General features: G+C 35.5%; 1 protein-coding gene across 1 annotated transcript in view; it reads left to right on the top strand.

Moving 5' to 3' along the window:
- Nucleotides 1-3,111, top strand: part of LOC107657312 (protein SEC13 homolog) — an 11,184-nt gene extending 8,073 nt beyond the window's left edge. Inside the window, exon 9 of the mRNA XM_016445353.1 lies at nt 2,653-3,111. Coding sequence (XP_016300839.1) covers nt 2,653-2,763 — 111 coding nt within the window. The 3' untranslated portion in view covers nt 2,764-3,111. The remainder of the gene's footprint in view (nt 1-2,652) is intronic.
- The last annotated feature ends 10,960 nt before the right edge of the window (nt 3,112-14,071 follow it).

Genomic DNA, 14,071 nt, shown 5'->3' with positions numbered 1-14,071 from the left:
ATATCTGCAGAAAAACGGTACTCTTTGTGTGATATAGATTAAGTTAACTGTATTAAATTATATAAATATAAAAAGCATACATACAGAAGCATTTTTGCCATCATTTAGAATGCCTAGAATTTTGAGTTTTAATAGACTAATAAATCAGTGTGCATGCACTTCTTGTGTATGATTTGATGATATACTTCATAATGTCAGATCACACACCATTAAAACAACACTTACCATATTATCGCAGACGATGCTGTATCGCACACCCCAGACTCGACTTGAGTGGAAAATGAATCACTCGCGGTTGTGCGCGCACTTGTTTGCACATGAGCAAAGGTGTTTTTAGGAGTCTAACTTGCAAACGCCAGACCACTGATTCGTCAAACCTGCTTTCCTGCAGTCTGTGTTCTTCTGACTTCTGACTATTTTGTAGTAAGTAACGAATATGCTTCGGGGAAATGTATCGGAGTAAAAGTATACATTTTAATTAGGAAATGTAGTGGAGTAAAAGTTGGCTGAAATATAAAAACTCAAGTAAAGTACAGATACTCCCAAAAAATACTTAAGTACTGTAACGAAGTATTATTACTTCGTTACATTACACCACTGCTCAATGGTACTGAAATAACACTGCTAATAAACGCTGTGATACTCAAGGATGGATGATGTCCTCCAGGATGTGGTGTGCAAAACATGATTCATCCCGTCACCAACTAAAGGACAGGCCGTGAATATTCTCTGACAGATTCACTGTGATTCATTCACTTTTCACCATGAAACTTATGTTGACAGTCTCTGGCTCTCATCCCATGGGATTACGGAGTGAAGATGCTGCCGTTGGAGCATGTAGGCAGCTTACAGCTCTGCAGAGCCGCCATTACTCATTTTACAGTGCCTGAGTATTAAGCACTCTCAGGTTCAGGAATTAATGACTGAGGTTATATCACCCAGCGTGAGGGAGTGGGTCCTCGACGTCACCGTTATTTAAATGAAGACTCTTGGTTGTTGCTCTTTCTGTGAGACGCTGTGCATTATAATTATTTACAATGGCGAGCGCCGGGTTGAGCCATTTACTCTCAGCCATTATCTGATGCATTTATAAAACAGACAGCTAAATAATGCAAAAGGGCTTTGAAAATAAGCGCAGGTTAAATACAGCCCTGACTAGGTGGTTCTAGGCAGCTAAAACAGGCACTGTTGTTTTTTTTTTGTTTGTTTTGTTTAGCTAATGGTGTGCATGCATTCATTCTTGAAGGTGTTTTCGCTGCCTCGTTTGCTCGCCGAAATTATGAGCTTTAAACAAGATGAGCTTTAGATTGCATCGCTGTCACTGGAACAGGAAGACATGATGTTTGCTTTTTCCTAATGGCCTCTAACCTGACTAGCCAGTCAATTAAATGCATCCTTGCTGAGTAAAAGTATTAATTTCTTTAAAAATTCCAACATTTGAACAATGTTATATGCATTTACTGTGAAACTGCTTAAAATGGCTTTTCAAATCAACCATTGTATCACATTCAATTCAAAATATTTAATGAATGAAATACAGTATAGTTAAAAAAATATATTAAATATTGAATTTTTTAAGTCTTTTTATTCATATCCACCAATATATTGTAATAGCGAGTAGTTTACCCAAATATATTTTAATTGCATATTATTTTTGATTCAAATTGACAGTTTGAACTGTCATTTTTACTGTAACTGTAAGTTTAATGCACTAATAAACAGTTTTAAATGAATAGTTCACCTACAAATGAACATTTGCTGAAAAATAATCATCCGAGATGTAGATGAGTTTGTCACTTCATGGGAACAGATTTGTAGAAATGTAGCATTGCACCACTTGCTCAGCAGTGGATGCTCTGCAGTGAATGGGTGCCGTCAGAATGAGAGTCCAAACAGCTGATAAAAACATCCCAATAATTCACAAGTAATCCACACCTCTCCAGTCCATCAGTTAATGACTTGTGAAGTTAAAAGCTGTGTGTTTGTAAGAAACAAATCCCTCAATAAGACATTTTAAACTTCAAACTGTCATTTCCAGCAAAAAATATGAGTCCTCTATCCATATTATTGCCTTCTCCAGTGAAAAAGTCATCTCGTCTGAATCAGGAGAGAAATCTACACAGATCAAACACTGTTTACAAGTGAAAACAGTCCAAAACAGATCTAAACAAATATGGATTTTGATGGGAGAGGACAACAGGAGACGGACTTTTTCACTGGAGGGAAAGTTATTATGGATTATGGACTCGTATTTTGGTCAAAAGTGATGGTTTGAAGCTAAAAACATCTTAATGGTGGACGATAAATGGTTTCTTACAAACATGAAGATTTTTGCTTAAGATGTTAACTGATGGACTGGAGTGCTGTGGATTACTTGTGGATTATTGTGATGTTTTTATCAGCTGTTTGGACTCTCATTCTGACGGCACCCATTCACTGCAGAGGATCCACTGCTGAGCAAGTGATGGAATGATGCATTTCTCTCTAGAATGGATCATCAAACATGTCTAATGACAAATAAAAATCTCACTTAAATCACTGTGATAGTAACTGTAAATTTGGCCTCTAACCTGGTGGTGTTTTAAAGGGATTGTTCAACCAAAAATGAAAAGCATGTCATTTACTACGTTTCCCATTGACGTTTGCGCATAGGTGACCCTGTGGAAGGAGTCCGTGGACGGACAGTGGGCTTGTATCAGTGACGTCAACAAAGGCCAGGGGGCCGTGAGCTCCATCACAGACAGCCAGCAGAACGAGCAGTGAAGCCCGTCTCCTCTCTCACACCTCCAATCAGACATCGTTCTGCCCTCAAAGACTTTTCTTGAGCGTTAAAAGTGCATCTCACTCCCAGCTGGCAGAGCGGATATGAAAATTTCATTTGGTTTTCAACCTGTTTTAGATTGTTTCCATTGGTTCATTTCCAAACAGGATGTTTGAGCTGATTTATATTGTTTGTAAAAATTCTTAACATGTCAATTATGTCGAGAAATGATTCATGGAGAAGAAAAAAAGGATGATAAATGAAAGCTGGTCCAAAAATATTAGCCACAGTGGGCTGTTTGAAAACCTACACGACCATTGAAGAATAAAGTTTTCTATACTAAACTATAACCAACTTGTTTTTATTATTATTATTATTAATTTCACTAAATTATATTATATTGTATATAATTGAATTACATACAATATAATGGTTATAAAGAATATATATTGTGTGTATAATACAATTTTTGTTTTAATGAACTTTTAAAATCATGAAATCAACATTAACCATTTACTTTATTAATACATGGTTTTATTGTTCAGGATTTACATGTTAGTTTAAAGGGACAGTTCACCCAAAAATTCTGTCATCATTTACTGAACACAAAAGAAGATATTCTGAAAAAATGTTTGTACAGTTGACGGTAGCCATTGACTTTCAAAGTATGGAAAAAATATATATATATTATGGAAGTCAATGGCTACCGGTAACTGTTTGGTTACCAGCATTCTTCAAAATCTTCTTTTGTGTTATTCATATTCTTTTTTTTTTATCAGATTGTGAATTTTTATCTCACAGTTCAGACTTAATTTCTCGCAATTGCAAGTTATAAAGTCTCAATTAAGACTTTGATGAATGAATTGCGAGTTGTTAACAGTGAGCTGTGAACCCAGAATTCGTAGAAAAAAGTCAGAATTGCGAGAATTCTGATTTTACAAGTCAGAAATGTTTCATCACACTCGCAATTGTGTGTGATATATATTTGCAATTGAGATAAAAGTCTAAATTTTGAGATATAAACCTGTAGTTACGAGATAAAAATGACCTTTTTAATACTTTTATTCTGTGGCGGAAAAGAGCTTCCATATGAACCGCATACATATGAAGTGTGCGCTAATTACGAAAACGTATGATCCGTACGTGTGTTTTTTTATTGTTTAGAAAAAAGCATAAAGATCCACCCCTAAACCTAACTGTCAGAAGATTGTATGGAAAACTACAAATACGATTATACAAATCCATATGAATTAGCCACCAGTTCACCAAAACATAAAATAGTAGAGAGCGTAGAAATAAAATTGATTGCAAATGTTGACTCTACACCGTATTTCAAAATGCAATACCTGAAACACCATAAAACAACTACACCATAAGCCAAATGGTTGGCATCACCTGCATAATCTGTCAAATAAACCCGCCGTCTAAACATCCAGCGTGAACATACTATGGCAGTTGTTTCCATTACTGTCATATTAAATTATGCCTCGGTTACAGATTTGACAGAGTTGCCCAAGGGTTCAGGAGATCAGCACAGAGGCCTGCCCACACTCCCTCGGCCTCCAGTTATGAGTTTGCATCTGGAATGGGGAAAAAGCTCCAAATGTGTGGCAGCCTCTCACAAGTGAAAGTGAAGCGTCACTTAGAATAACGGTGATTTATTGTTTTGAGAAATGTGTATTTTCACACACTGGGTTACACATCAGCTTAGCACTTTCGGTTTGCAGTTCTGACGAGTTTCTTACTCATGTTACAGAGTCAAATCACTCATCTGATTTCACCATTTTTAAATACACTGTTCGTATTTCTCTTTTCGATTCTTTTAATGTGTTCCAATGACCAAATCAAAAGTGGCCGACTGATGTTACTGAAGTTTTAACCCTGTGTTTTTTACCATATTTTGCATAACAGAAAATGAAGCACATATTTAACAAGTTTTAACATAATTTATTTAGCATGTTTTATTTCTAATTCTCATTCCTTTAATATGAAAAACTGATATTCTCATTATGGTAATACTGAAAAAAAAAATTTATCAGCTTTTTTAAACAAAGTTTTCAAATATACAAGTTAATTAAATAGTAATTTAAAAACGGGTTATATAATTAAATTATTTAGAAAATGTAATTGTATTTGTTGTACTGCATTTAGGCTGACATTAATACAAAAAGGTTAGGCATGATTTTCACTTTTACTATATTACATTAGGGAATGTGTTTCATTTACAACTTTTATCACAATATATAACAAATAAAATGTAATAATAATTTAAAATAATACACTTATTATTTAAAAATATAAATTATTTACTTTTAAAATGTTTAAAAATATGTTATTGTTTAAAATAAAAATACAAATTAATTATATAATTAAATTATTTATTTTCATAATTTAATAGCATTTGTTTGCCTTTAAGCTTTTTTTAACTGTCTTAAGCTGGTATTAATTAAAAAAAAAATGTAAAGACAATTCTTATTTTTACTAGTAAATATATATTATAAAATGTATAAATATATATTTTATATAAATGAATTAGTTTACAAAATATATATATATAATAAAAATAATTATTTTTAAATTTATTTACACATTATTTATATAATTTAATTGTAGTATTTGCTGAACTGCATTTAAGCTGAAATTAGTAAAAAAATATGTTGTAGACAATTATCTTTTTTACTGCAGGGGATGTACTTCATTCATTATATCACAATATATGACAAATACAATTTTCTTTGCGCAAAATATGGTTTTAGCATTTTAAAAAGTTGAAAATGTTCTCCTAAAATTAAGAAAAGTAATGTTTGGGTAATTAAAACGTTAAATGATCTTTCTACTAACAAATAAAATACGTAAATTAACCCGTGGTGAATGAATATGCTAATCATCCAGTATCGTCTTGAATTGTAGGATCTGCACTTCTCCTAGCCCATCAGAAAGTAAGGGTTAATGAGTTTGCTGTGGCATATTGCGTGGATCTGAGAGCGTTCCGGCGGTCCACGCGTTCACACACTTTGGTGAGGCGGTGACACTCGTGAGTCATTTGCGCTCCGCTCTCAGGAGTGACAGCTGATGCCCGCTCATGGACCACTGCTTGAACACCACAGGATCTGTCCACGATACACCTGACCACCGACACATCTCCGGCCGCGTGCTACCTGTCCATCATCATCACCACAAACGAGCGTCTGTTTCCGCCTCTCTCCGCATAACGCATTACTCTTAGTTATTTGCCATGCCAAGCTGGAGGAGAAATCTGACTTTTTGCCTGCAGAGAATGCACGACGAAGGTAAGAGAATGGATTTCAGACTTATGAATCGAGTTTCGTGCGTTTTGGCTTATCGGTTCTAATGGTAAATGCGCAAATAAAGCTCTTTGTTGTGCGTAATAGACATCAACTGTGTGAATTCACCACGAGTTACTGCGTTTGCTGCTCGGAACCCACGTGTTAATCAAGAGCCATGAGTTTTTCCTTGTTTGTGTCTATAATTATGTATAAAATTATGTCTCAAGCAAAATTAGTTGTGCCCCAGGACATAGCCTTGAGGTTCTCCTCAATAAATGTTGTGTGATTCCTACTATGCAGTACTTTTAATGTCTAATATATCTGATACATATTAAAATAAGAATTTTTAAAGATGCAAATCCTATTAGTTTTTCCTGTATAACAGTATCATAATAAAATGAACATGCGTGAATTCTAAATAATTTAATTACTTTGATTTAAGTGGATATTGCCATTTTTTGACAAAGCTATGTAACTTTAACAAATTTTGTTGCATTGTCACATTATTTTATAAAAAATTAATTACTTTTTCTTTTCATTTCTGTAATGCCAGAAACTTTCTCATTCGTATTATGTATGGTAATGCCTCAATTAATCACAATATCACACTAAAATGAACATGATATGAATTTTAAATAATTTGATAATTAGAATTTTAAATAATACAGTCGTGGCCAAAATTATTGGCAGTGACATAAATTCTGTGTTTTGCAAAATTTGCTACTTAAGCTGTTGTGGTGTTTATTCACATTGTTTCTACAAGTATTGGCAGTGACATAATCTAGAAACAATGTGAATGAACACCTCAACAGCTTAAGCAGCAAATTTTGCACTAAATTTGCACACAAAAACACAAAATTTGTGTCACTGCCAATACTTTTGGCCACGACAGTACTTTTTACCATTTTTTAACAAAGATATGCAGCTTCTAACATGAAAAACTGGCAATTTATTAATAAATATTTGTTTTTTATATATATTTCAAACAAAACATATATTTGCAGAATACAGATTATTTTAATTGGTAATTAATATATTAATTATGAAGTTATTAGTGAAGTTATAATTAATAATCAAGGTGTGAAGTGTTTCAGCTTGACCGAACCTGTTTCTAAGTCTTGTATACCCTTCTTAAACATAGTCTGGCTTAAACTATACAACACATGCATTTTTATTTATTTATTCATTTATAAATTACAGAATTCACAACGTATTGCATAACAGCAATGGTCCCCTTACATAGCTTTGAGGTATTCCTGAGCTCCTATCTACTGTATAATGAAGTCCAAGGCAAAATGAGATGTGCCACAGCACACAGCCTTGAGTACTCACTTCAACACTTGGGTAAACTGATGTCAAACGAAAATTAAGTTGTGCCCCAGTATATAGCCCTGAGGCGCTTCTCAGCATCTTGAACTACAGTGATGTTCTACAGCGATGTTTAAGCTATTGTAATACGGATGCTGATGTTTTTTTTGTTGTTGTTGTTGTTGTTGAAGTTGAAGTTGAATGACTGAATGTTCATTGCAAAGGGGAGAAATTTTGAGTCGCTTAACTTGCCTCAACTCTCTGATCTCATGTGCGTAGAAGATCTCTTGAATTGTGCATGCAGAGAGGTGAGAAAGTCACACTCTAAAAAGAGGCATTGTGGGAAGATGCTTTTAAAACAGAAGTTGCTCATAATCAGTAAATTACATAAAATTAATTAGCAATGAACTTTGTTATTCTGACCAAAAATGTTCTTGAAACACTCAGAAGAACAGGAGAAAAATTGCATTTTTATTCTGTTTTTCTCTCTCTCGTTCAGGAGCTAATCCTCTTTCCTTATCAGAATTTGAATTCCAAGACACAAGATCCCATTAATCATAAGAACCGAGTTAAATTAGAATAGCTAGGATGAATTTGCAGTTATCAGAGTGTGTGCATTTGGAGGAAGTTGTAGCACTGATAGAGCGTTGCCTGATCATATCTTGTAGTGGCTGCAGCAGAATATCTGGACAGATTCCCACGTTTAGCTCCAGCAGAATTGATCGTAGCTACGTGAATACTCAAGAACCTGAACTGAGTTCTGCACCAGGTTTTTGTCTAATTGCTTTTTAAAAAATTATTGTTCATTCATTTTTCTGACCAATTACCATGACATTTGCTTCTATGTCTTAAAATAGGCTTTGCCATTTTATTTTATTTATTATTATTATTATTATTATTATGTCATTTTTTATTTATTTATTTTTAATGAATGTGGCCATGTATGCTGTTGCCAGTTGAAATGGCATTTCAGAAATATATTTCCTCTGCCGCGTGTCTCAGAGCGGAATGAGGTCAGAGAGCAGAATGCTCATTTGCCCTCCACTATAGAGCCGTCATCTTCCTCCTCCTATTTTTGGAAGGCTCTGGAATCGCATGTATGTTAAATATCAAAGGGTTGTGCCCTGTTGCTGAAGTCCAGTCATAGCAAACATTGTTTGACAAACCACAGAAAGATTGTCTCGACCACAGTTTCTTGTATTGGCTGGTTGTGATAATGTGATTATGAAGGCAGCATATAATGTTGTATTTATAATAATAAATACAATAATATATAATAATAAATATAATAATAATATGTATTTATCAGTGAATGCAATCATATGTTTTTGCAAGCCACGTGTATGAAACAGAACAATATTTATGTTAAGCATTTGTGAATCCAGTGCATTAAACAATTTACATAAGGATAAATTAATTTACTGTGGGTCCACACTTTACAAATCCCTCTACGAGTTATGGAAAATATACTACCCATAAATCATTTGATATTTTTTCCCCATGAAATTGACATTTTTACATGAAATTGAATGCATGCAACACAATGTATGTCAGAATGGTTTATGAACGTTTTAATGAGAAATTTGTTTTGCCCAATGACCACAAATTAAAAAATCTTCATTATCTTAACAAATAAGAGTGTCCATGTTAAAGAATCCTTTAAAAAGCTAGTCTACAACAGGTGTCAAGTTCTTAGAAATGTACTCTTATTCATGTTGGTTTATGTTTTCAAAACTTTTATACCATTTTTAAGAAAGGTTAAAATTTTATGTAAAATGTCATGTGTTGTAACATTATTATTATTATTATTATTATTATGTTTTAATAAATAATTAATAAAATAAGTATTAATATATTGTTTATTCTTTTATATCTTTTCAGGATTGTTTGCATCATGGTTTGATTAACAATTTTTTTTTTTTTACATTATTATTACACTTGTTTATCATAACATGGGTGTATTCAGGTCATTTTCCAGTGGCCTATGTGGCCTATCATAGTCATATCACTAAATCCCTATACAGTATATCTGCAAAACTGTTGAGTCATGTGTAAATCTGGCTCCAGGCGAATCAAAAGACCTGTTTCACTGAGCCATTTGAGGTCAAATACATATTAACTTAATTATTAAAGTATGAAAAAGACTGAAGCCTTCAACCCACTACATACCCCAAACTCCACTCAAGTTCATTTTAAGTTCTTAATTTTTTCAGTTTCCCATCTGTTTTCAGAACCAATCAAGATAACGTCCAATTTGCATAATCTACTTTGATGCCACACTTTACAAATCCCTTGGGCTAACATCTCTCTTCTATCAATTCACTGGTTTTATAAACGACACTAGCGGCAGCAGGTCTTCATCACATTACCGTCCGCGCTCAACCCAAAAACGCACGGGTCTTTAGCAGCGTAAATCTGCCCTTACGACACAGCATGACAAACCCATGACGCCTCTTCAACTCTCATCCTCAGAAGCGCTTGATATTTCATTATAAACATATTGAGAGCTTCGGGAATGTTAAAGACTCTTGTGAATGAAAATGACAATGCAATGAGCGATAGTGTGACTCTACTCAGTAGACGCTTATAAAACATTCCCCAAAGATGTTTATATCACGTTCAGAATAGTTTTTGACACATCTTCTACTATATATACCTCAGAAGCGCTTGTTATTTCATTATAAACATATTCAGAGCTTCGGGAAGGTTGAAGACTCTGGGGTATCGTGGGAATGAGCAGATGCGGTAATCAAGAGATGTGTGGTTCGCTATCTTGTGAATGAAAATGACTAAATGCAATGAGCGATAGCGTGGCTCAGTACGCCTATTACTGTTAGCTGTTGATAAAACATTCCCAAAGTCGTTTATATCATGTTCAAAATAATCTTTGACATCTTCTACGATATGTATTACCGAAGTGGTTAAGAAAACTGTAACCCTACCTTAACCCTCATTCTTGATCTTGTTTGTCTTGTATTAAATCTAAGGATGCTGTTTATTCTCACTAGACATGCTCATCCATGAAGCTCTTGACTCAAATCTATTATGCAGTTCACATAATCAGTTTGGCTGAACAAATAAACTGTAATGAGGATGTTTATGGTTAATTTTTTTTTCCATGGGCGAAATATCTTATATTCATTTGGATGGAATGAAATCACATCATGCATGTAATCAATGGAAATAAAACATATTTTTATGACTTTTACCCCGACTAGGATGCCAAATTTTTCTAGAGTTCTACGTGGTGTCACATATGCACAGTATTCCTCGCATTAAGCCACTAAAATTAATGTTTATTTATTTAGAACAATGTGTCTTCACCTTTTTGTGACAGGTGCAGCTTTGTCAGCTTTACAATGACTTATCTACCCTCATGTCATTCAACAATGTAATTTTTAAAGAATATTCATATGTGTTATGACTCCAGCCTCCAAACAGAATTGTTGTGTTGAATGCGGTTATTGCCGTGTTAAGTGACATGTGTGCCAGATTAGCATTAGCTAATCTTCATCTAGGTCACTCATTGGAATTGTGGGTAATGTGATTTGATGATTCACCCAAGCAGAAAAAAACAGCTTTGTTTTCAATTCGTTATGAAGCATAACATACAATGTTGGGAATGTGTATTTCCTGTCCGGTTTCCCGTGAGTGGTTTGGTGTGGTACTGACAGTGAATGTGGCTCACTGTGACTCACCCCGCTCGGACTTGACATTGTGATGAGTGACACCGATGGCTGATCGACAGTGCTTTTATATGCACACTATCGGACTTGTTCGGTTTTACGCAGTAAAGCCTGCTGGGGCCTGATTGCTCTGAGAGGCAGTGGCCTGTAAACACAGACGACCACAGGGAGGGCAGCTCCCATGAAAGACAGTCTGCCGTTCATCACTTATTAGTCAGAGATGTGAGGTTCATCTAGTTCACAAACATATGCCGGTGCTCTTTTGCTGTGACATTTGCAGCCGTTTATGATGAGTTGCAGCATTTAACCTTTAAAACGTTCTCACTGACAATGTGTTGCTTGTGTTCTCTTCAGAAACAAATTGTTCCTTGATTTACAATGAAAGTTTTTTTATATATATATAAACAAGAATAACATATTTTTTAACTCCATGGGACCTCACTGCTTAATTTTGTCGAAGCCAGGCATAAAAACCATAGCCATAGAGTTGAGATTAGCATAGCCGTGTTAGCAGCTGCAGGCATAGATATATGCACATTGATGCTTCATTATCTATGGGCCGCTATATGTACGTTGTCTGTCATATTATGATAGTCAAAGCTGGTCAAATCCATATCTGCAGAAGACTTGAGAAGATCATTTTTTTCTAAACTAACACAATACAACAAGACAAAACCGTTAGCTAACATGACATTAAAAAGTTTTAACAGTTAAAAAACCACAAACCAACACATTCTCACCTGTGAGAGTTTATCCCATTTCTTTGGGAATTTAATTTCGATGGTTTTTACAATCAGAGCATGCTCAGTGTTGTGGTATCTTTGAAAACTCGCTGATTTTTACTGTGAGTGATGATGCATTGGCCGTTTAAGATAGAGGACGTGTCGACATGTCTGGAGCGGTCTAATGTGTCATCTACCGATACATATATATGGATGCAGGAACTACACCATATACATACAGTTTCAGTGTTTCATTCGCCCTATGTTATAGTAGAGAGCAATTATTTTATTAATTAAAGGGGCCATATGATGCTGCTAAAAAGAACAGTATTTGGTACACATCTGAATATTTGGGTTGAAGTGTTCTGGAACAGTGTTGTAAATACAACTTAACCACTGATTTCTAGTCTTGTCCATTTTTGGAAGGACAAACAAAGTAGTTTTGCTTTCACAACGAAACAGCATCACACACCACGGCCTACAGTGAGCAGAGGCTGGGGGCTAGCGTGAGGAACGGCCGGAGGGCTTGCGGCAACCACATGTGACGACCCCGGGCTGGACTCCGCTTCGTCCACGGTGAAAGCCGATCCGGCGATCGACAGCGCAAAGCTGTAGTATTTCCTCAGCAACCAGCACGGATCAGCTCCAGGCATGACAAAGCAGATAGCGTCCTCTTTTGTAAGACCAAACAAAGTAGTTTAGCTTTCACAACGAAGCACACAGCGTCTTTACGACATGGCAGCAGAAACAGCAAAAATACAGCAAGAATAAAAGTTACGCCTTCTTTCTTTGCGTGAACATTTGGGCGGCGTTATGCAAATCTTCCCACATAGTGAGGTAGATATGTGGGGGCGTGTTAGAACGAGCCGTTTTAGGTAGGTGTGGCTGACTCTTAACTTTTATAAAGAATATCTCTTTGGATTTGAGACTTTACAGATCTTCTTTATGCACCAAGAGTTTGTAACACTCCAAAGAGAAAGGAAAAATTGAAATCGCATCCTATGACTCCTTTAAGGGATTAGTTCACTTCCAGAATAAAAGTTTTCTGATGATTTACTCACCCCCATGTCATCCAAGATGTTCATGTCTTTCTTTCTTCAGTCGAAAAGAAATTAAGATTTTGGAGGAAAACATTCCAGGATTTTTCTCCATATAATGGACTTCAATGGGGACCAATGGGTTGAAGGTCCAAATTGCAGTTTTAATGCAGCTTCAGAGGGCTCCACACGATCCCAGCCAAGGAATAAGGGTCTTATCTATCGAAATTATCTGTCATTTTCTAAAAAAAAATAAAAATGTATATACTTTTTAACCACAAATGCTTGTCTTGCACTAGCTTGACTTCTCGCATTACGTAGTCACGTTGGAAAGGGTCACGCGTGATGTAGGCGGAAGTACCGACCTAGTGTTTACAAAGTGAACGTGCAAAGACAGTCAAATGCCCTTTACAAAAAAAAGGTAAAAACGATGTTGGACGATTTTAAAGTTGGAGGAGAAAAAGAGGTGGAGTTTTTCACCCTACCCTACCTTTTTGAACCAGAGTACACAGACGAAGAGCTAATAGCTGACCTTTCCAACGTGATTACGTAATGCGTGAATTTGCAGAGCGTGCATTTGTGGTTCAAAAGTATATACTTTTTTTTTTTTTAAGAAAATGACAGATCGTTTTGCTAGATAAGACCCTTATTTCTTGGCTGGGATCATGTAGAGCCATTTGAAGCTGCATTGAAAGTGCCATTTGGACCTTCAGCCCATCGGTCCCAGGGGAAAACCCTGCACTCTGGAGGGTCGGCACCTGTCTTCAGAAAGTGGCACCACGTTCTTATCTTGTGAATGAAAATTTACTCACCCCCATGTCATCCAAGATGTTCAGGTCTTTCTTTCTTCAGTCGAAAAGAAATTACGTTTTTTGAGGAAAACATACCAGGTTTTCTAGCTTTTGTGGTTAAACAGTATATAAATTGAACCGATAGTTTCGCTAGAAAAGACCCTTATTCCTCGGCTGGGATCGTTCAGAACTCTTTGAAGCTGCATTGAAACTGCACTTTGGGCCTTCAACCCGTTGATCCCCATTGAAGTCCATTATATGGAGAAAAATCCTGAAATGTTTTCCTTAAAAACTTAATTTCTTTGCGACAGAAGACAGAAAGACATGAACATCATGGACGACATGGGAGTGAGTAAATTATCAGGATTTTTTTATTCTGGAAGTGAACTAATCCTTTAAGCATTCCCTTACGAAAAAGAAGTTTATTCAAGTGTGCTATTAGTATACTTCTTTTAAACTAAAAATAGGAAAGTATACTT

The sequence above is a fragment of the Sinocyclocheilus anshuiensis genome, unplaced genomic scaffold, assembly GCF_001515605.1.
Source record: "Sinocyclocheilus anshuiensis isolate Anshui unplaced genomic scaffold, SAMN03320099.WGS_v1.1 scaffold239, whole genome shotgun sequence".
Classification (NCBI taxonomy): Eukaryota; Metazoa; Chordata; class Actinopteri; order Cypriniformes; family Cyprinidae; genus Sinocyclocheilus; species Sinocyclocheilus anshuiensis.
The sequence above is the reverse complement of the archived record's forward strand: the minus strand, read 5'-3'. Positions and strand labels throughout refer to the sequence as shown.